At 41.5% G+C, this 22,540-nt stretch overlaps 1 protein-coding gene across 7 annotated transcripts in view; it reads right to left on the bottom strand.

Moving 5' to 3' along the window:
* Nucleotides 1-9,101: 9,101 nt before the first annotated feature.
* The window catches only part of FAR2 (fatty acyl-CoA reductase 2), a 156,731-nt gene continuing 143,292 nt past the window's right edge, over nt 9,102-22,540 (bottom strand). For 6 of the 7 annotated variants that reach the window (XM_074825688.1, XM_074825687.1, XM_074825689.1 and 3 more), the window contains 3 exons: nt 18,002-18,131; nt 16,060-16,187; nt 9,102-14,498 (listed from right to left, as the gene is read on the bottom strand). In XM_074825688.1, the coding sequence (XP_074681789.1) occupies nt 14,336-14,498; nt 16,060-16,187; nt 18,002-18,131 (421 nt within the window). In that variant the 3' untranslated portion in view covers nt 9,102-14,335. The remainder of the gene's footprint in view (nt 14,499-16,059; nt 16,188-18,001; nt 18,132-22,540) is intronic. The other variant, XM_074825692.1, reaches the window with a different exon arrangement.

Genomic DNA, 22,540 nt, shown 5'->3' with positions numbered 1-22,540 from the left:
TTAGGCTACCAATCTAGATCTAAGCTTGTTGTAGCTTGGATTTTTTTCCCCCCCTTTTGTTTATTTGTTTGTATCCTTCTCGCCCCAGTGGTGAGCCAAAAACTATGTAAATCGACGTAGAGCAAACAGATTTAAGCAAAATCCAGACTGGCACTTCACTTCCTTATTGATGAGTGTTCTCCCAGAGCCTTTAGTCTTGGATAGTTTTGATCATAGGCTAGAAATCCTAGCTTGGGGTTCAGTTTTACTTTGTCCATCTCCATCTCTGTAAACAGTATCTCAGAGCAGGTAGGACTGCAGCCAGCGTGACACCAGAGAAGTTCTCAGAACTTCTGACGCGCAGGCTCCATCCACTAAGGAACTAAGCACAGTGTGATATATTGATTTACAGGCTCTCTGATGAGAAAGCGTTTTGATCCCTCAAACATTGTACCAAGATACTAGTTTATAGCAATAATTGTCCTGGTAAGGGAGGTATTGGATCACAAAAAGATAGGTAATAATACACAACCCCATGCCGGTGAGCTCAGGCAGCATTGCTTTGGGAAGAGGCTCGATGCTTGTAGGGTGAGTGGTGGCAGGAGGGCCAAGGAGGGACGCAAGGTGGGATGGTGCATGTGTAGCTGTGCTGCATCGGAGTGGGGGCGCTGCTTGCACCCACAAACAGCTTTGCAGGGCACCGTCATCTCCTATGGAAGAGAGCAAGGCTTTGTGCTTGGCCCATAGCGTTGGCTATCGGTAGCAGCTGAGCACAAGCTTCCCCATGAAGGACGTGAGGGTAAAAGGGGGAGGATAAAGGAGAAAAGGAGTGTGCGGGGAAATGAGAGGGTTTGGCACTGCCTAGGAGTTTAATTTATGATCTAAATGTTGGAGTACAGTGTGTGCTTTTCAACTTTGTAGATGACATCAGGCTGGCAGCGAGAGCCGAAACATCAGAGGATATGATTTGAATTTGAAATGACCTTCATGAATTGGAAAGAATGCCCTGAAGACCTCAGAGATAATTCAATACAGAGATGCTCAGGCTCAGTGCTGAGGTGGAAATAACGAGCTGCACAGTTCCAGGAGGGGAGCCGAGGTAAGGAGGCCTTGCAGTGGCTCATGGGGGAGAAAGAGTAAGTGTCAAAGCTGGAAAGTGAGTGGTGGAAGGAGAGAAAAAAAACCTGGAAAGGTGATTGCACTGTTTGGTGACTCAGGGTAACCTGAACTGAACTGAAGCTAACTGCTGTGCTTAGCTTTCATCCTATTTTCAACATGTTGTGACCCTGCGAGCTTTATTATGAACGCAAGTGGGGTGGTAGATAAACTGAACATAAACTAAATCTGTAGTTGTTGTTGCACTGTGGATCAGGTTGTGCCACAGAACTCTGTTTCATCAGGGTCTGTTAATTCTCACTATATAAAAATTTGACTGGTTTTACAAAACACAAACAAATATTTCCCTCACAGCAAAGGAGAAACTTTAAGCCTCTGATTTTTTTCTCCATGGTAATGTAGTTAAAAATATGAATCAAAAACTCAACAAATACAAAAACAATGCAAGATTACAACATATTTTTCAAGACAGTGTACTGGGAATGTGTGTCTCAGACTGCCCCAGAAGCAGCCATTTGACTGACTTGTTGGACTAGATACAAATAGATGTCATTTTCTTTAAAGCTGCTGCCTGGCTAGTTATTATGCACGTGAGCGTCTGCTAGGTCCCAAAATTGGCTTGTGAGGTTTGTCTAAGGAGCTTCCTATCAGAGGATGCAGCCATATCTTTGGAAAGTCACTTGCAATGTGATGGCTAACCTTGAGTGCTTTTGTACAGGGGACTGTGGTATTTGGGAAATGCTGCCCTGGCTACTTCCCAGGCTGCAGGTCGGTGATGTGGGGTTGGGTCACAAATCAAAAGGGTTGCATGTCCTGCAGAGCTGGAGATTCTTCCTTTCTGCTGCTGAGGCAGGCAGCTGGTTTTCTAAGACCCCAAGAAATCAAAGAAGGTAATGGCTGGAGGGGTAGGCTCCAGGAGCAGAGCAAGGGGTTTGGAGGATGTCTCTTCTTCTTGTCCCTCTCTGTGGCACTGCAGGATACAAAGGTATCTGGGCCCAAAGGAGAAACACGTGTTTTCTAGCTGCCCTTCCTTCACTCGGTCAGCTTGGATGGAGTAACACATCCAAGTTCCCCGGTAGTTCTGGAAGGAGCTGTTCAGCTGTGTTTGGGACATAATGATGCACAAAATTACAAATTGTCCTGTTGCTCTGACTTGCTTATAAATGAGTTGGCTTTCATTTGAAAGCATTATATTTGGGTTAGTGCTCTGCCAAGCCAAGCCAAGGATTTGCTGCCAACAGGGCTGAAGGGTCTTAGCACTGGGCAGTATAGCCAGAATCACACAGTGGGGTGGCCCCGTCTCCCATGGGGACTGTGCTTTCTTAATTAACTTGTGTGGGAGCAGAGCTGTGCTTGCTCAGCTGCTAGACGCAGGGTGGCTCATGTGAAGCGTCGGCAGTGTGACTGTGGAACAAACTCTGTGTATGGAGGTGCACGATGGGTGGCTTCCCAAATTAGTTGTTACTTACCATTACAAAACCCAGAACCTTAAGTGTTTTGTTTGTGACACCTTGCTTACAAGTGTCACAGCTAATAAAAGCTCTGTCGCCTGGCTGGGGTTATAAACTGGCACGTGAAGTCAATCTGTGTTACTTGAGTTTAATAATAAATGGAACTGTAAGTCATAAGTAGTATGGTTGCGTGTATCTGCTTTCTTTCACTAGAACAAGATGAAAACTTTGTTTATTTCTCTCTTTTACTTTGTAACTTATAATTGTTCTCCTGACCTGCAGAGTGTCAAATCCCTGATTTAAGCCTCACTTGCCTTTTCAAGCTGGTTTACCTTATTAGTCTCTTCCCTGCTAAATTTGCCCTCGCTGACTAGATCTTTCTTAGTATTTTTCTTGGCATAATCTGACAGCCCTTTGTTTATGAACAAAGTTTCCCCAGAGGTGTTAAGTGGTAGCAAACTTTCCAGAGACCTCCATAGGCAACTGAGGCTTCTCTTTTCCCAGACCAATTGTCACATCAACGTCTGCTGGGAGGGGAGTACCAAAATGTGCTAAAATGATCGATAATCAAGGATTATGAAGACAAGATTAACTCGAGGAAAAATTTCCCCTTAAACTTAGTGTTGCATAAACACAGTCATTGTCGAATAAGTTACTGCCATTCACACTTCCAAGGAGCCAAACTTTTATTTATTACTCTACAATTAAAAATTCTAGTTTTTACTATCTGTAGTTGTAAATTTTTCTTTAGTTCCTCAAGTTCCAAAATATCTTAATTTTTGAAGGCCTGAGGCAATGAGGAAGAATTAAATCCACCTTTCTCTGCAAGATTGTGCCATATTACAGCTTTCTATTTTTTGTTAAGATGCAACTGGCGCAGTCACTGGGGTATTCGCCCATTCTTTTGGGGGCCTTTCAGTGTCTTGTACAGCAAATGCTGTCAGAAACAGTGACCAATGACAGTGGCAAAGGTCCAGCATTATAACTAGCAAAACATTTGCCTTGTGTACCCCAAAGCTTGCCTGTTCTCTGATTACATTTACTGATCTAAATACAGGAAAAACCTCTTCCTACAAACCTTTTTACTGGTTTTGCTGGCGTTTTCACCAGCCCTGATTTCTCTAACCAGCTTATATACATTTAGTCCAATTAATTATTTTGCACTTTGGCAGCAGCTTTCCCCAAGTTGTTCTCAAGGGGTTGTGCTCTCGGTAGTGGTTATGAGCCCAAACAGCTCAGTTGGAGAGGAGAAGCTTACAGTGAGAAATGAATCAGAAATACAGAAATCGGGTCACCAGCAGAGGTGGGAATTTCTGTTGAAAGTCCTCAGCGAAGCTCTCTGCATACCCTGTTCAGGGAAAATTGAGGAAGGGTAGATTTTGTTGAGCAGTGGTTTTAAATGTTACTTTCTGCCCTGGCCCTGCATTATGTGCAGACCAATCTCTGTGCAGGTAGGCTGTCACTTGTATCTGTGTGCCTGCAACCCCTGTCAGCAGACCTTCATCTATGATCTTTTTTCACACCGTTCATTGATGATATTCATGATTTGGTGTGTTTTCCCCTTGTGTTTTGTTTTGGCAGCCTATGGAAATCACTACTAGGTAACTTTTCAAAGGCAGCTTCAGCCTTGATGCTGTCTTGCCTAATCTTCATCATGGGTCATTTTTGTAGAAGATGCATTTCTTTGATGTGTGCTTTTGACGTGGTTTTTACATTTGGGTCTCTGGGTGAAGCTCACATGATTAGCAGCGTAGCGTGTGCTGTTTCCCTGCAAGGAAAAAGTTGCCTCTGAGACTGCAGTGCAGGGAGCTACAGGAATTTGTATCATCAGGTCGCTTCTGTCACGAGAACAGGGGAGGTTCAGACTGGACATTAGGAAAAAATTTTTCACAGAAAGAGTGGTCAGAGAGTGGAATAGGCTGCCCAGGGAGGGGGTGGAGTCACCATCCCTGGGTGTGTTTAAGGGTCGTTTAGATGAAATGTTGGGGGATGTGGTGTAGGGGAGAACTTTGTAGAGGAGGGCTGATGGTTGGACTCGATGATCCCAAGGGTCTTTTCCAACCTGAATGATTCTGCTGAGAAGTAGTCGAATGTGTGCCCCTCTGATGGCTCTGAATGTGATATGGGTTAATTCAACTGACCTGAAGGCAGCCATTGCTTCCTTCGCTTTGGAATCCCGTTCAATAGGTAGGGTGTGAATGCTGGGTCCAGAAATCTGTTTTATCACTGTGCCACTGCACTTTTCAGAGTCAAATAATCCTGATTCAGGCAGTTATGAAGTGAGACTTGCGGGGTCTGTTCTTAATGAACAACAGTAACCTCTGGTTGTCCTTAGTTAAGGGAGACGGGGATGATTGTCTGGGATCCCTTCCCTTGGGACCTGGTGCTTATTCTGTCATCTAAGCCATGGTGTATCAGCTAAGGATTAGTTGTCCTACATTAATTACATAATTTTCCTCCTCCCTGTTTTGCTTCACTTAAAAGATGAATACAATTTCCTTAGTTTATTTAATTGATTATTTGGCTTGATAATACCACATCATCAGAATGTCAGAAGAAAATCTTTAAATATTGAAGTCTGCAGGTTGACCTTTAAATCTTTAGAATGAATTTGAACTTTCTTGCTGATGGCTTTAATTCATTGATGCATCTTGATGGAAAATTGATTTTTTTTTTCTCCCTAAAGATCACATTTACATAAAAAAATGGAAAATGATATTTTAAGAAATGATTTGCTAACAAAATGAATACGATGTCTTTGATGTATGCCCTGGGTTTCACGATTTGAAATAATTTTCATTAAGGAAAGGTTCATGATAATGCTGTGACTTTTTCTTTCATTAAACTCTGCTGCATTGCAAGGAAGTGAGAGTTCATTACTAGACATTATCTATTCTTGATTTACAGAAGACCAACATCATGAGATACGCTCTTTGTCCTTTATTTTCAAAACTAGTAGGGCTGAAAGGCTTAGCCTCTGTTCTCTAAAAACAATCAAGCCCCAGAAACTAACAAGCAAAAAGCCCTCAATGTCATTGTCTTTTCTTACTGGATTAGGACACGTAGTATAAATCTTACAAAGCCTAGAGCGAGACTGGCAAAATGCCATTCTGATGAAAGAGCATCATTATAAAGTCAATACCAAATGCCACTAAAAGTGTCATTAACTTGAAAAGAAGAATGAAAAAATATTTCTGTTGAATAGCATGGGTCAGATTTTGTTTTTCATGCTAAATTCTATTAGGAAAGACTGGAATAAAGTTGTGGTGGCCATACAGTAGCAGGAAGTTTATGCAAAGGTTGAGACAAAGCCACTCCTTTTATCTGGAGTCCTTCATTGCAAACTGGGGCAGTTCCTTTCTTTCTCTCCTTACCCCTACTTTTGCTTTAGCCTACATCGAACACTTGTGGACCATCAAGTGGATATTCTGGAGACTGAGAAACATCAAGCTCAGCCCTTTTCCTTCTCCTCTCACCATGAAGCTGTGATGAGCCAGTTTCCTTCTAATCCTGGCCCACGGACACGCCTCTCTGGTCCCTACTCTGGGCCTCTCTGGACCCTCCTCTCTTTCTTCCTCATCTCTGATACAGAAGATGTTCTTATCATAAAGGAATTAAAATCAAAACATTCAAGGAGATGTGTGTGGGGTGGGGAAAGAGAACAGATTGTGAGGAGAGAGGAAATCTGGGAGCTGCGTGACTTCTAGAAGAATGTGAAAAATGTGACGTTGGGGTAGCAGAAGTATTATTGGGGTTGGGGACAACAGAATGAGAGATGAACTGGCTGTCTTTTGGCAAAGAGTTGCCTCTCAGGAATGTAAGGGTGTGGATTTGGCCCTGCTGGTGGTGTGAGTCAAGTTCCCTTGCCTGCAGCAGTGGATTAGGCCTGCAGAATTTGTGGCATCCACACTTTTTATATATACACACGCATATCCAGTCACATACGCACACACATATATATATACACACAGACACAAGTGGTTTTATGTCTATTTAGCCTGTGTCGTTGAAAAGAGGTCGCTATCTATATTTGCCAGCACTCTACATGCTGTACATTCATTCTCCAGGACCACTTCTGCCACGGTGTTTAGGAGAAATCAGCCAACTGATGATGAGTAACAGGCTACTTGCATGATTATTTACATGGCAGAAAGAAAGATTTCTCATCCAGAATTAGTCATATGTGCTAAATACCGCCTCAGTCTTCATGCCTTTTTTTCAGAGTCGGTCTGGTTGTTTCTTGTTTTGCTTTTATCAAGGTATTCTTAGTTTTTCAATAAAAAAAAAAAAAAAAAGAAAAGCCTTTTGGAGAAATTTAAAGGAAAAGATAGGTGTGATTTGGTGAAATGAGTTCAAGATGCCAAACTTTCTACAACAAATATGATTTTTGGGAAGGAGTTAGTAAAATAATTTCTGACTCTTGACAAAAACATTTTATCAATAATACATGATGGAAATATTTCCTAGTGTGGTTTTTGGTAAACAATTATTTTGAAAACTAACAAATTTGTAAGGTTTTTAAAAATTTTATGATAATGCAATACTTTTTTCTTGAATAGTGTTGGACAGAAACTGAAAAGTACCAGTCCCTCCACATCTACCACATCCAAGTCTTTGTCACCCATAGCCCCCTTGGAATTTAACAACAGACATTTCTGAAATGCATTTAACTTCTAGCATCCAAAATAATGTCTGGAAAAAAAAAGCTAAAGTTTTGGTCACTAACTATGTATGATTTTAAAAATTAGGTAAGACACAGGTTACTTTTGTACTGAAATTGAGGCAGTTCTGGCTACATATTATGTTGAATTAGTTTCCAATTACATTCCATTGGCAGTGCATAGCATGCCACTATTTATAGCACGCTTTCACCTTGCTACCCTCCTGCTACACTTAATTGTAACAAGCAACATTAAAACTCCATTTCCCTTTCCAGAAATCCAGCTATGCGGGTATTTGCCTCTACTCAGATAGATCTGCCCTCTTTCCCTGCTTTCCAAAATTTTGTGTGTGTGTGTCTATGTGCACTCGTATGTTCATCCATAGATGTATATAAATGCCAAATATTTTGACCAGTCCTCTCTTGAGATATATGTGGAAAAAATATATTATTATGGACATATGTATCTAGGAATATACACACAAGATTCAAAGTTTCTGAAAATGAGATTATTGCAAGGCATTGCAGTCACTAGAATTAAAACGGAAGTACTGAAACACAGAACAATTACAGTTTGTGCTCAGCACTCGGGGTGTCTGATCGTGCTGTGCTCCCGCTGAGCACTGGAAGAAGGTCAGATAATATACTTATGAATCTTTGTGAAGAGCGGTGGAATGAGCCAAGATCCTGCAAGCCAGCTAGAGGAGAGGTGAGTGGACTGGTGGTAGGCTGTGCTGTGCCTGGGCTTTTGGAAACAGAATTGCTACAGCAGCCAAAGGAATGGAGGTGTTTTGATTTCAGGCTCTTCCAATGCCGATAGCTGGAAACATTTACTAGACTAAAGCTTTAATGTTAAAATATACTTTTTTTTTTTTCCTCCCCCTGACGATTTGCTAGTGGAGACCTTTGAGGGATGTGACATTCTCTTTGGCTACAAATACTCTGACAGAGTGCCTGAACTCAGACCTTGAGACAGTGTCTTTGCTTTGGGCAGCTGGAGATTATTTACTTTTGAAGTTCACAACTGTGAAAAATTTATTTCAGCAAGAAAGATAATTTTTTTTTTAGTAAGAACTGTTCTACTTATAAAACAAACAACTTCCTAGTTAGTCCTGCTCTTTGTCAAGGTGATTTCATTATCTTACTGTGCCACTCCTTCCACATGGCCTTGGCGACATCATTTGAAGTACAGTGAAATGATTTGTCATAGAGTCAGAATGTTTTTGGCAATCCTGAGAATTGCTAGATTAAGAGTTTACCCAACATCCTGGACCATTATTGTGTACACTTCTTGGAAGCACATATAAACGATGATTATTTCCCACCCCCCCATGCATGCCTGTGCAATAACATCCTTAAACATTTTTTGATGTATGGTAGAGTCTTGAAATAAAAGCATACCTTATTCCTCTGGACTTTAAAAGCTCTTTATGCCAGAAGAGAGTTATGGTGTTAATGCCAAGTGTAAATTAAAGTCCTTACCTCATAAAATTAAGAATTTGGGGTAATATTCTCAGGTGCAAATGGTATGTTTTTCAACAGGTTGGTTGCGTTATTACCAATCTGTTCTTGCCGAAGACCTGTCCCTATCACTTTCTGGAGGACCCTTATCAGAGAAGGACCCTTCCAGGATGTACAGTCTCAGTTATTCCTTTTAAAATTTGGGATTTCCCCCTCTGTTTTCCCTCTCCTTGCCCATGCAGCGGGTCCTTGTGCTGGCAGCTGCCTGTAGGTGGGGCTGCCGTTCCACGCAATTCCACGCCAGCAGCTGTGGTACATGTGTACAGATGGGGTACAGATGTGGTACAGAGGTGGTGCAGAAGCTGCCTGTGCTGAACTGCAACGGCCAGCAGGTAACCATCTCCTTTAGCAACTTGAGCGATGCAAAGTGACCGTAGTTTTAAAATATTTTATTGTATGTTTAAAATAACATAAACATATTAACAATTTTATGGCTGAGGTTCTCATAATTTGGGACTTCACCATTTTATCTGATTTGAGAGCTCAAAAGATTACACCTTAACATTAGAAACTTTGTAATTAAGATTTATAACAGTAAGTCGTCTCATAGCTAACAAGAGAATAGAAATAGCGGGTAGAACTGTATAAACTTTGGACAGTGGGAGAGTACATATTTTACTATAAACTGGGATCTGCCAAGATTATGTAAGGACAAGAAACCTTTTATAAGCAGTTTCATGTTAATCTGAACAAACCAACTCAATTCATAGTTGACTTTTAAGCAATAGAGAAAAGTGGGACAGTACATCTTTAATTATTCCCCAAATATGCTTTTTTAAAATTTTAAAATCCTCTTAAGTAAGTCTGTACCACCTTCACACTGATATTTAGCACCATGTAATGGGATATTCACCATTTATCTTCTGGGGAATGTACAGTATATTATTTACTCTGCGCTAGAATAAAGGGTCCAATTGTAATAAAAGTTCATCCTTGCTTTCTGCGGTAGAACGTCAACGCTGGAAGAGCAACAGCATGCGTTTGACCATGAAGCTGTAGCTTATTTACAAACAAAAGAATGCCCCCCTCCCTCTTTTCCCAGTTGCTTATTCATGATGATGATTTCATTAGTAGTACTACACGTTAGGTTTCCTTTACAGTGGAAATTAGGGTAGGTTTTAATCACTTTGTCTTAAACTGAATTGGAACAGTGCATACCAAACAAGCACAGCCTGGCATTTCAATATAAGCTCCACTGCTTTCACCATCTCTCTTGTATGAGAAGACTGGTGCTGATAGATGTAACTATACACACAGGCATATATAATCGTGTTTTCTTAGAAAAGGTAAAATAACAAATTTCTTGAGGAGGTGGGTAATGGGCCAACAACCTGTAATATAACAGTATGTCTGTTACCCTCCCTCTCTACCAAGGAAGAATTGTATTTTCTTAACAAAAGAAATGGGATGGGGGGGGGGGGTAAGAAATTTTATTTTTTTGGTAACAGACATGCTGGAGATAAACAGCTTTAGTTGTCAGTCAAAAGGCAGTTTCAACTCAGATTAATTTTAGGGATTTGCGTTTGTTATCGCAATTTAATAAAAAAAAAGATACTTCTTAATTGCAAGCTTCCGCTCATTGCTCTTTGACAGTGAAATGATACTCAGTGTTTCATTGCTTTCGCACAGCAGCTCACAGCGATAGCCTACAGACTAGTGTATATGCATAGTATTAACAAAACATTAGTACGTTGGGTTCAGCGGGGTTCCATGTTATTTCTGTAGCAGTACTGCAGGCTTCTGACGCTGTGAGGGGGTAGATACACTGCAAGTTCATAGGGTACAAACAAATAATCCCATTATCCTGTCGTGTGGCAGACAGTTTCTCTTGTGGCTGTGAAGAATGACTGCCAATATTGTTCTCTATGCTGCCTGTTAGTAGCTGGGGGAAGGATGGAGGAGCCTTTAAGTTCATATGCTTTATTACAAGAAACCAAACTGATAACAAAATGCTGATGGAGCTCTTCCCCCACTCCTTGGGAGGCAGAGTCCTCTGAGTTTGGCAGCTCCAATTTCTCTGATCCCTCGAGTCTCTCTTGCCTTGTTGTGCTGGATGCTCTGTGCCCAGCAATGCTGCTGCTGTCTATGAGCAGAGGCTGCAGGAATGCTCCTCGTACTCCTCTCTCCTCCCCATAGCACTGACTGTGCTACCTCTGTAGGGGAGAAAAAGGAGCTTGAGTCCTGCTTCAACCTTACAGGAATTAAAAGCTCTATCCTTTAGCCGTGAGTAATATCCACTCCCGAGTTGTTAGCGTTAATTTGTGCACAGTCACCACAGGACCTCAGATTTAACTTGGTAACAACTGTATTTGGTTTTTCTTTCATCAAAAGCTTGTGAGTATACATGAAAGAGCAAGAGAGAGAATAGGGAAGAAAAGAAGTGGCTGTCATTCGGTGTTTTCTTTTAGCTATTTTCCCCAAGGCTTGGGTTTCTTCAGAGCACATACAAAGACACCGAGGAGCACACAGTAAAACATCAAAGATAAAGTCACTGCTTGAGGTGAGAACAAGTTCTTATGCCAGGTCCAGCTCTCCATGACGACAGTCATGACTGGCACCAAAAAGGCCTTTGCCACGCGTCAGTCTCTGCATTGACGTTTTTCTGAAATATTTCTGTGGTTCAGACAATCACCTGAAAACATCTCGAGCCACAAGACAATGGATTAAAGATTCAAGTTTCACTGCATGTTATGTCTATGTTAAGAAAAGCCAACAGCTTGATTCCCCCCAGGCAAGGCCAGAGCTCTGGAGCCAGCCGCTGGCGATGCTGCATGAGCTATGAGAGGTCTCCAGAAGAGCATACACCACCTGCACCTGCTATGTTTCTGCAACATCCCAACATCCCCTCCTGCTGTTTATTCAGGGCTGAGTAGTAGCTTTGGTGTGGCTGCTACCTTCAGCAAAATGCTGAAGAGCTTTAAAACGAAATACCACCATTGTTCTGAGTGAAACCTGAAGCATCTTTTTGTATGTGCAGAAAACAGGTCCGGATATGCTCAGGTGAGCCAAGATACATCTCAGACTTGTTGGGACAATACAGCCTGTGCAAATAACTGTGAATGCCTACAGGCATATGTGAGGAATGCATGGCATGACTAACTTTGGGGAAGAAAAGGCAGGACACTTTACCCATGGTAGAGCTGACTGATGTAGACCAAACATTGTAGGTGTAGCAGGTCTGCAGTATCTGACTTTTCTGAGATTCAAGTTTTTGTCTGTCGTGTGCACTGCATAAAACTTATGATCCCCTTAGCTGTTGCTTCTCTTTGTACATAAGGCAGGCACTTAAAAAGACTTTTAGGATATGAGTTAAAATTCTTTCCTACTTTTTTAATGGAAGTTTGTTTCAAAACAATCTGCAATTTTGTTTTTTCAGCCTTTCATATGAGAAGATTGGAAGCTGGCTGTTAACCTGATTATGTACTTGAGGGAACGCAGTCTTTCTAGAGGAATCCTTACAGCAACCTGCCTCACCCTGCCAAGGCAGCCAGTCTCTGCATAGCCACATTAAGCAAGGTACACTGCAGCTGACCTTCACCATATAGACTGCTACAGAAGCACCGTACACCAACTGTCCGGTCCCCAGAGCTCCAGCCCATAGCTCCTGGCTTCCCAGGCAGCGACTCCTTGCTAATGTGCAATGCACAGCTAGCACTGCCCCGCTTTCTGAAGTTGGAAAACACATAGCTAACAACCAGCCTGGTTTCATTTCAAAAGGATGTTTTCAAGGCAAGAGCTTAAATAATTTGCATGTACGTAAACTGGGTGCTTGACCTAATTAAGACATAGATCAGAAGTAATGTGTGAGAAACACAGGGGCCTTTGCTAGGGAATACCACTCTGCACACCGTGTTTCTGGTCAGGTTCTGCTGCAGGCATCCTTTGGCAATGGCTTGAAACTAGACCTCTGGGGCATACGGGGGAAGATTAATTCCCTTCACCTTTAGAAAGACTTTTGAACTAGCTTGGAGGCCTAAGATATAAATATACTGTGTCATCATAACTTGCTCTTGCCTTCACTGCCAAAAACAAGTATAATTTTTGAAGAACGCCAGCTCTGTAAATGCTATTCTCAGCTCTCAAAAGAGCAACTCTGTCATTTTTTCTTGTGAACTAGCATTACTTTTTCAGACAGCTAGCATGACACAAGACTAGAGAAATTGGATGCTGCATTGTTTCAAAAACTATCTGCTTTAAAGTCTGATAATCCTGAAGTGCTTATTCAGTGTTATCTGAATAAAAAATATTCCAGTATTAGATTTGATTTTGAAAATATGATAGCATGATAAATTTGTTCTTGTTGCACTAAGGCCGTTGTTGCACCAGCTACTTTGAAGAAGGCTCTCCCTTTCTGTCTCCCCTCGCAGGAATTCATACTTCACTAGGTGATACAAGTATCTCCAACAGCCATGAGCGTTAGGAAGATCCTTGGGTTCCTTTCTAAACTGCAATATAGGACAAAATGCATTGCCTTCACAGTGCATGATTGTTTTAACACAGAAGTCAACAAACCCTTTCCTATTCTCAACAAAAACAAGTTTCAGACTTTTTAATTCCTGCTGACAGGAGAGGCAGCAGAACTGGCCTGATGGGATTTCCTCCATACAGGTCTTTACACTTTCTTTGCCAGTGGAAGTGATCAACTGCAAAGTGATTTAGCTGTAATGAAAGGTGAAGGGCAGTATCAGGCTGTTTTTGAGCTACAGGGAGAGAAGTTTTCAGCAGACAAATGGAATAGGGAAAAGGTCTATTCCTCAAAAATAATAAAGAGTTTCTGAATTCTTCTTCAGTCTTTTAAGAAGCGTTCTCTTCATTCTCAGAGTAAATACAGCATTTTTCAAGCCAAAAAAATATTCCAAGCAAATATGATAAATGTAAGAACAGGGCTTTTTAACAGACTGCAACCTTAACCACACAGAGAAAAAAATACCGCTCCACAGGAAAGCAGCTTGTGAGTGAGCAGAGTTAACACAGGTACATGAATTCTACGTGTCTTCGGTTATGGCTTGAAAGTATCAGTCCTCAGTAGCAATATAAGACAAGATCTGAAAACTGTTCAGTGTGTTTGTTGGCCTAGTGTAACTGATCTTTATTCCCCCTCTAAGTTTTGAAAAACTGAAAATGTTAAATCATGTTTTTCAATAGGGTACCATTTCACTGAATAAGAATGAAGGAATAGCCTCTTTAGGAAGACCTCTTACAGGTTAATTTCCTTGGCTGGGTCTTCTCTGATGGCATCCTTTTCTTCCAAGGTTGTATGCTTTAAACTTGCTTCTTTTGAGGAAGAAGATGGGATTAAGATAGCCTAGGTAGTGCATGGGAAGACAATGACTTTGCTTAATCCTCACTTTTGCACATCAGACTCTAGATGAATGGTTCCGGCTTGAGTTATGGCTTTAAAAATTGGCCTGGTCCTATGGAAGAAAGACCACCATATATTAAAGCATTAGTTAAAATTAAAAAGGTGAACATATAACAGTGCACAATAAATGCAGGCTGCTGTTGGAGGGAGTGGATTTTTCTGCTACTTTCAGACCCCGATGCCCATAGTTGCTGATTAGAGGAGATGGAGGTCCTTCTGGAAGAGACTGGTTGCTGATGGACGGCTTCAGTGCCTGAGGGTGCTGGATGCCCTGAAGTAGGAGAGGAACTTGTAGCAGAGGCTCACCACAAAGTACCAGATGTTTCGAGCCATCTGTGACCTTGCAATGAAAATACGCCAGATGATCACAAAGAGGGTGATGTTGAATGCATATCGGATGTTCCTCTGACTGTGAAAGAGAAAGAGGCATCTTACGCAGGAAGACAAAAACAACAAAAAGCTTACAGCCTGCTTCATTTACCACAGGTAATTTTGTAAGAAATCCTGTTTACAAGTGGCCCTTGGGCTTCTTGCTATCCTATTTTAATGAAGACACTGTGCCTAAGATGTGCCTACCATCTTGCCAAGGACTGTTGAAGTTAGGGTATAGCAAATAGTTAATGGGATAGGTGGAAGACCTCTATTGCAAGTCTCTCTTGTTCTGTGTACTCTCATTTCAAACCAGAATAGAAGTCATACTGAGAGTTTTTTCTTTATGATAGTCTAGGTCCAATACTTTCTGCTTTGATTTGGTATATTGGCTATTTTTTACTTTGAAGGATTGGTGGCAGGCTAGAGGACCTTTGCGGGAGCTAATGAATAAGGTTCTCCTATTTGGGTAAAACCTTGCCTTTAATGTTGGGAAATCACTCAATAATCATAAACGGTCTTCACTTTTGCAGTACTGCAGCACTGAGGTTTTGGGGGTGGGTGGGTGGTATACACCCTATATTTAAATGCTATTATTGGGTCTTTAAGATGCTCATTACCTTGTCTGCTTTCTGTCAAGCAAAAGTTTCTGCAGTTCTCTAATTCTCCCTTTCCCCGTGTCTGACCAAGGGAAGAAGGCTTTGTACCTAATGTCCCCAAGACTGCTTTAATTATTGTAAGAGTACATCTTTTTTGTAAACTTATCACTGCACTATACCACACTGCCTATTTGGACTATGAGGCAGTTACTGGCTTGTTACAGAGGATCTTATAAATCCCCTAAAAATGACCCATGAAAACGAAGAACTTATTTAGGATTCCCTGCTATGGCAACAGACTGTTCTATGCTTCTACCATTTACAGTGCACAAGAATGGTTTTCTTAAAGTAAACAACCAGGTTCTTACTCCAAGAGAGCTGCTCCTTCTCCTTTTGCCTGCAATTCTCAGCAAAAGGGTTGGAGAAGACAGGAAGAGCACAATCTTTAACTGAATAGAATGACAATCTCAAATTGCTCATTCAGACTCTCTTAAACTGACACCAGGGACTGAATGCATAAGCTCTCCACTGATTTTGGAGAATTTTTGCCCATTTCCCCCAAGGAATTAGAAACTTCAACTTTAAAATGAAATATAAAATCATACAAATGCTTAAAGTATTTATGCAATGTCTTTGAATTGCTAAAAACTTCTAGGAGCTTCACAAAACCTAAATATGACCCTTACTTTTCTATTGTAATTCTAAATGACCAAGATCATCTCCATTCATGTATTCCTCTTACGCATTTTAATGTCATTACTTGGTCATTTGCTGGGAAGACATAATATCTAGCCTCTCATCGTTAGTGTAATCAAAAGTCCTCTTTTTCTTACAGGATAGAAAAATGAAATACTGACAACCCTGTGCCATAAGAAATAAGCTATGCTATGTTTATCTCCATATTATAGAACAATAATTATGGCAATATAACTAGAATAATTTTCCTCAAAAGCCATTCAAGGTACCCAGAAGCTCTTGCCCTGGTCACTGGGTATGACTTACTTTCGTAAGTGCTGCTTTGCTGCTGGAATGCCAGACATGTCCTCATTTAGCAAGTACTTCTTAGCACCTAGGCAGTAGCTTTCAATATATTCTGACCAGTGCAGCTGACGAACATCAAAGTTGTATAACTAGGATTTAAAGACAAAGAGCAGAAGTTAAATGCCAGAGTTCAAAACAAGTTCCCTTTAAGCAACAATTCTTCATTGACCTCCATTCCTGACAAGGCCCTCTCTCCAGAGTTCTTAAAGCCACCAAGTTTCCAAGAAGACATGGGCGCTAACAGACTATATTTCACAGCTGTCGATTAATGTCTTACCCAGCTGGGAATCTGGGCAAAGCAAGCAGAAATTTAGGGCTAACTGGCAGAAAGTAAAGAGAAGTTTGTCTTTCAGGTGACAATTTTTGCATAAATACATGTATTTGTACACACACACAAAATCGTGGAAGAAAATGGCATTCCACTCAGGTAAACGGATTCATATGAAAACCTCCATGTGGTTTTTAATGTGTCACTAGAATCATGTGTAAATAAATGAATTGGACATTGAGTCAACAGGTGCCTCTGCATCAGTATTACTCTGCTGTGCTGCATTCTCTCTCAGCAGCTAGAACAACAGAAGTCCAAGAAATGGGTTACTCTGGTGTTTAACATCAAAAAATCTCATTGCAGAGCTAATTACCCCAGCGAATTTCAGATGCTTATACTGGAAAAACTGTAAGCAAGTTCTCAGGCAGTTGTCTGTCTACTAGAGCAAAGAGGAAGAGGTTTTGTTGTAGAGAATTTTTTTTTTTTTTAAACAAATGAGTGAACTGCATTTCCTATTTGCAGGTCTTAAAAGGAAATATACTCAGAAAAATACCTTTCTTTCACCCCCATGCCAATCCAGGCCATTTGCTTTGATGCAAGAGCTTTGGTATCAGACCAGCAGTAACCTGAGCAGAGAGGGGTTAGCTAACTGTCAAATACAGTGGGTTAGCTCCCGTGCAGATCCTGGTGTGTCTGTTAGACATGTGTGCTGCCCATAAACTATCTAGCTTGAATACTGCTCGCAATGCAGCAGTGGCAACACTGGATGTTGTGCATCTCACAAAGTTCTCACAAACAGTTTAGTAAGCCTGAAACTCTGTCTAGCTTGCACTAAGTCCTTGATGCTGTAAATTTTTGTTAATCTGCCTTGGATCTAGTTCCTATCATACCATTTAGGTTCCTCCTACATCTGCTGTAGTCACTGCAGTGCTACTGCCCTTAGAAGTTAGAATTTGCTGCATGCACTCCCTCTGCAGACTAGGGAAGAAAACTCTTGATTCTACTACAGGGAGTCTGCAAAACTTTCATGATGTGAGACCAGTTTGATGTGAATCCCTAAGTGTCTCTTTGCAAGGAGATACTGACCAAAGGTGCACTCAAGCTTATCACAAATCTACTCTTTGCATTCCTTCAGTCTTTTGGTTATAATCCCATTCCTAAGCAGTAGTATTTCGAACCTATAAAGACTACAACAGAGCTTAACGTCCTGCAAATTAATTGCTCTTTGGGGATGTGAATAAAACAGGAACTTTCTTCATATTATTCAGGGTAAGACATTATGTGCTAACTAAATTTCCCCATGCAGTACCCATTAAAACCAATGTGGATGAAAATGTCAAAATTGTTCAAGTAATTTCGATCTAGATCACCCACCACAGCTGCCATGGCTAGCTGGAAAGACTTCAGTGATTGACCTGTCCCAGAAGAAAGAGCAACACACCTCAGGAGAAAACATTCTCCTGTAATAAATGAAAGGCTCCTGATTATTCAATAAAACAAGGATGAAATAAATTATTTCAGGTTAAAGTCAATTCCAGTCATCTGGATGTCATTGAAAGCTCAACAATGCACCAAAAATAATTGCAGCAATGAACAGAACTGGAGATTAGCAATCCATATTCAGGACATACTTACCTTTTTGTCCTCTGTGTTAAGATGACTCATTAACATATTCATGTTGTCTGAAGACCAATTCCAGGACTGGGTGGAGAAATACTGCAAGAGCATCATAGACTTGTGCAGTCGCTTGACAATCTTCATCATTCTGAAACAGAGGAGGAACGTCAGAGGTGGACAGGAAGTTTGACCTTGTGCAAAAGCTGTTGGTTTGCTCTGTAGGTGTTTTCACCAATCCGGGTGAATAGGCATTGCAATTCCCGATGAGCACTGCACTGGTGCTCATCAAGCTGACAACTTGCTCAGCAAGTCTAACTGCTCCAGTTGAGGTCTTGAGCCTATAGCTAACCAGCTTTTATTGGTGGCTTGAACATGGATGCAAAAATGCATTTCTCAGGGTAGGACCGATGCCTACTTTACTGGCCTGAGCTAAACAAGTGATGGAGGCTATATCCAGGTGAAGAGCCCATCTGAACTAGTACAAACTCTGCACAGCAGATTGCAAAACCACAAAGGTATGTTGCTTGCCTCTCAAGGTGGATACTTCCCTTTCTACCACACAAATTCTCTTCTGTTCTCAAGGCCAAGTTGGATCCTGAAGCAAGGCTCTGAGTTTTGGAGTTAGCTCCAGTACAGAGGTGACTGCATCTGCAGCCTGGACAAGCTCGGAAGTCAATTGCTCAACTTCAGTTTTCAGATAGAATCATAGACTCACAGAATGGTTTGGGTTGGAAGGGACCTTGAAGATCATCTAGTCCAACCCCCCTGCCACAGGCAGGGGCACCTTCCACTAGACCAGGTTGCTCAAAGCCCCGTCCAACCTGGCCTTGAACCCTTACAGGGAGGGGGCAGCCACAGCTTCTCTGGGCAACCTGTGCCAGTGTCTCACCACACTCACAGTAAAGTTTCTTCCTTATATCTAATCTAAATCTACCCTCTTTCAGTTTAAAACTGTTACCCCTTGTCCTATCCCTGATAAAGAGTCCCTCACCATCTTTCCTGCAGCCCGCTTTAAGTACTGGAAGGCTGCTATACCATCTCTCTGGAGCCTTCTCCAGGCTGAACAACCCCAACTCTTTCAGCCTGTCCTCATAGGAGAGGTTCTCAAGCCCCCTGATCATCTTCGTGGCCTCCTCTGGACCTGCTCCAACAGATCCGTGTCTGTTTTATGCTGGAGGCTTTAGAGCTGAATTCAGTACTGTGGAGGGGGGGGTCTCATGAGAGCAGAGTAGAAGGGCAGAATCCCCTCCCTTGACCTGCTAGCCACTTTTCTTTTGATGCAGCCCAGGTTGGCTTTCTGGGCTCCAAGCACACATTGCCAGCTTGTATTCAGTTTTCCAACCACTACTACCCCCAAGTCCTTCTCCGCAGGGCTGTTCTCAATCTACTCATTGCCCAGCCTGTATCCATGTTTGGGATTATCCTGACCCAGGTGCATGACCTTACACTTAGACTTGATGAGGTTCACATGGATCCACTTCTCAAGCCTGTCAAGGTCCCTCCCTCTAGACAGCATCCCTTCCATCTAGAGTATCAGCCACACCACTCAGCTTGGTGGCATGCTTTTCATGTCTTTGGGCTTCTTTGATCTCTTTCTCTCTCTCTCTCTCAAAAAAAATTGTTTTTCTTAAAGGTCATACCTCTCCCTGTATAATACAGTGGCAGTTTGGAGCGTTTTTTCTGTCCTTCCTTATACAGGAAGGGTCTGATAGCATGTGCTCCTGGTGGATGACCTTGAAAATCATCCAAGTCCATTGGCTTTTTTTCTGGGGGGTGGGGAACTGTTTGAATGTCTTCCTGGAGTGTGAATGTCTTGGTAAAGAAGAAAGCTGCTTCAGGGGCACGGCTGCTTAACAGGGACTTTGGAAATGTAGGTTCAGGTCTCTCATGTGTCTTGGCCTTTTTTTATTATTCATTTTTATTAAAACGGGGATGACAGTAATGCTGTCCTACCTTGCAGGATTATTTTACAGTTGTCCCAGTGGTCATGAGTACAAAAGGCCTCTGGGAGGCAGTTGTTTTAAAGCGTGATGTATAATGCTTGGTCAATTTTGCGAGAACACCACGTTCTCTCAGACTGGATAAGGGCAAGAGAAAGCATTAAAAGGCTGATTTCTGTGGAAAACAGAGCTGTTTTCATGAGAAATTTTGAGCTGTCCAGAGGGTAGCACAGTTGCCGTGACAAATAAAAGGAGGCAGTCTGGGGAAGAATGGTGCCAGGCTGGCCTCTCCCCATGCAGATGTGACTGCCACCACGATAAGAACTAAGCACAGCAGAAAGAAAAGAAAAGACACAATGAGTACATCAATTCAGAGGAGAACCGTGCAGCTTACCCAAAGCGAATTGAAAGAGTACTAAAACCTTACACAGGCACTCCTACTCAGAATTAAAATGGCTTTCTTTTTAGAAACAAAGCACGCCATCAGATTAAGGGAACCTTCATTCTGAATAATTACGCACACATTGATTGAATGAAGTTTATCTAAACTACTTTAAAATTACTTCAAGATTAAACTTCCTGATTGTGCCTGTGTAGGCAAGTACTATAGGGCAAAGCTTTGTGAATATTTTAATACCTTTTAGGAACTTGGAAAACAAAGCATATGGCTAGATTGCAAAGATCTGAAGTTGCCCCTCAAACTCGCTTCCCAAAAGCCATCAATATCTTTAAAGTGCTTAGGGCTAATGGAATCTGTCAGAAAAAAAATGATAAGAGAATCAACTGTGGGTCCCTACTTACGTTTAGAAAATAGGTTATCCATGTGGCCTAATGTCAATGTGGGCAGAATAAGCTCTGACTGTAGATCTACCCAAAGAAACAGTGGCTAAAAGTAAGGGTCAAAAAGAGAAATAAAGCACCTGAAGAGGTATGTTTGAAAACTGTGTTTCACGTTAACTGACTGAGCTCAAATGTTGTGACCACATTCAAAATATTGACTAATTTGGATGAAGGAATGGTTACTGAAAAACATCAGCTGAGAAGAAATATGCTTTTCTTCAGCCTCTGAGAGGCTATGGCAAAGATTTCTTATAGAAAATCTCTTTCTCCACTGTGGAGGAACTGAGAGGAATAAAGCAAGTATTAGCTGTCACTGATAGACTTATTAGTTACACTTCAGAAATGCATCTTGTCTTCTAGAAAACTGTTTACAGCAATGATTTCTTTATTTGCTTTCGTACTGAGCCTTGCATCAGCAGATTCCCAGGTGCGACAGATTGCCCCAGGAGACTACTCATGATATAAACCACATTATTTTCTAAGTCATGGATAGATGGATGTGCAGCAATAACAGTAAGCCATTTAGGGCAGTTTTACTAGACATCTGGCAATTTATGTGAAATGAGCTGACACTTAAAGTAAACTTCTCAGTAGAGGCAGTATATAAAAGTCTAAAGCTGAAGGAAATGACTCTTGTACCTGCCCTTTGGCAGATGGGGTACTGCATGTGATAACTACAGGAGGAACTGCAACCTCTGAACTACCCTGAAATTCAAATTAGTGAAGGTCTTAGGCTGGTCCTGAATAAACAGGAGACTTGCAAAACCACAACCAGCTCTCAGTTGAACTATTCCATATGATAACCCATCACCTTATGATGAGTTGAGTATGGATACAGCAGAGAATTGAAGCCTGAGTCTTGGTCCTGGCAAAGAACTTTCTCCTTTCTGCTTGCAAATCTGACATAGGGTCATGGGGAGAATTCAAGAAACTGTCATGAAGATGGATTGTACTTCAATAGATGAGGGTGACAAGTGGGAAAAAAGTTAAGCCTAGGTGCTCTGTTTGAAGCAGAGGGAAAAATTAAAGGGAAACAATAAAGCAGGTTCAGTGACACGTTCAATTTTTTTTAATTTGATGTGGTTTACTGCCCTTAGACCATAAAGAGCTGATATTTAGGTAGGTGTGAAAAAAATGAAAGAACAAACTGCTACTGTGTTTTCTACCACATTGCACCAATACCTGGATGAGCTTAAGTAGCATGTAAAAAGAAAATGGGAATGATATTAAAAAAAAAAAAAGACTTGGTGAACTCACACGTTCATTGCTGAGCCATGTTTGCTTAGGTTGCAAATCTTAACGTTGAGAAGAAGAAGATATCTTTCTCAGCATGAGTTCATGCTGAGTTCTATTTGAAATTTAAATGCAGTATTGCGGCCAAAGTTCATTGGCTGCTTATGTCAGTCAACTTTATGAAAAGAAATGTCAATTGTAATGGCAATGCCAAGATCTTACTGCTGCCTCTTTCAACAGTTTGGAGATTCCACCCTATTTTTGCTCACATTCAGTTTACCTCCATTTCTAGGGTAATTCTTACCCTAGAAGTCTTTTTATGGACCAATTTCCCTCTGTAGCAGAATGTCTGAGAGAAATCAGAGCAATACATCATCCAGGGATTTCTCTGCAAACAGCTGAAGCCAGTTTTCTAGCTAGCAGAGGAGCACAGAGCAGCTGACATCAGCGCTGGCACACTGTTCTTGTGTAGCTCACTAAATTCTCCTCTGCGGTGGCAGGGAGTTAAGGAGGACATTGGCAGAGTTATGTTACTTACACCAGC

The sequence above is a fragment of the Strix aluco genome, chromosome 5 (assembly GCF_031877795.1).
Source record: "Strix aluco isolate bStrAlu1 chromosome 5, bStrAlu1.hap1, whole genome shotgun sequence".
NCBI classification, from domain to species: Eukaryota; Metazoa; Chordata; class Aves; order Strigiformes; family Strigidae; genus Strix; species Strix aluco.
The sequence above is the reverse complement of the archived record's forward strand: the minus strand, read 5'-3'. Positions and strand labels throughout refer to the sequence as shown.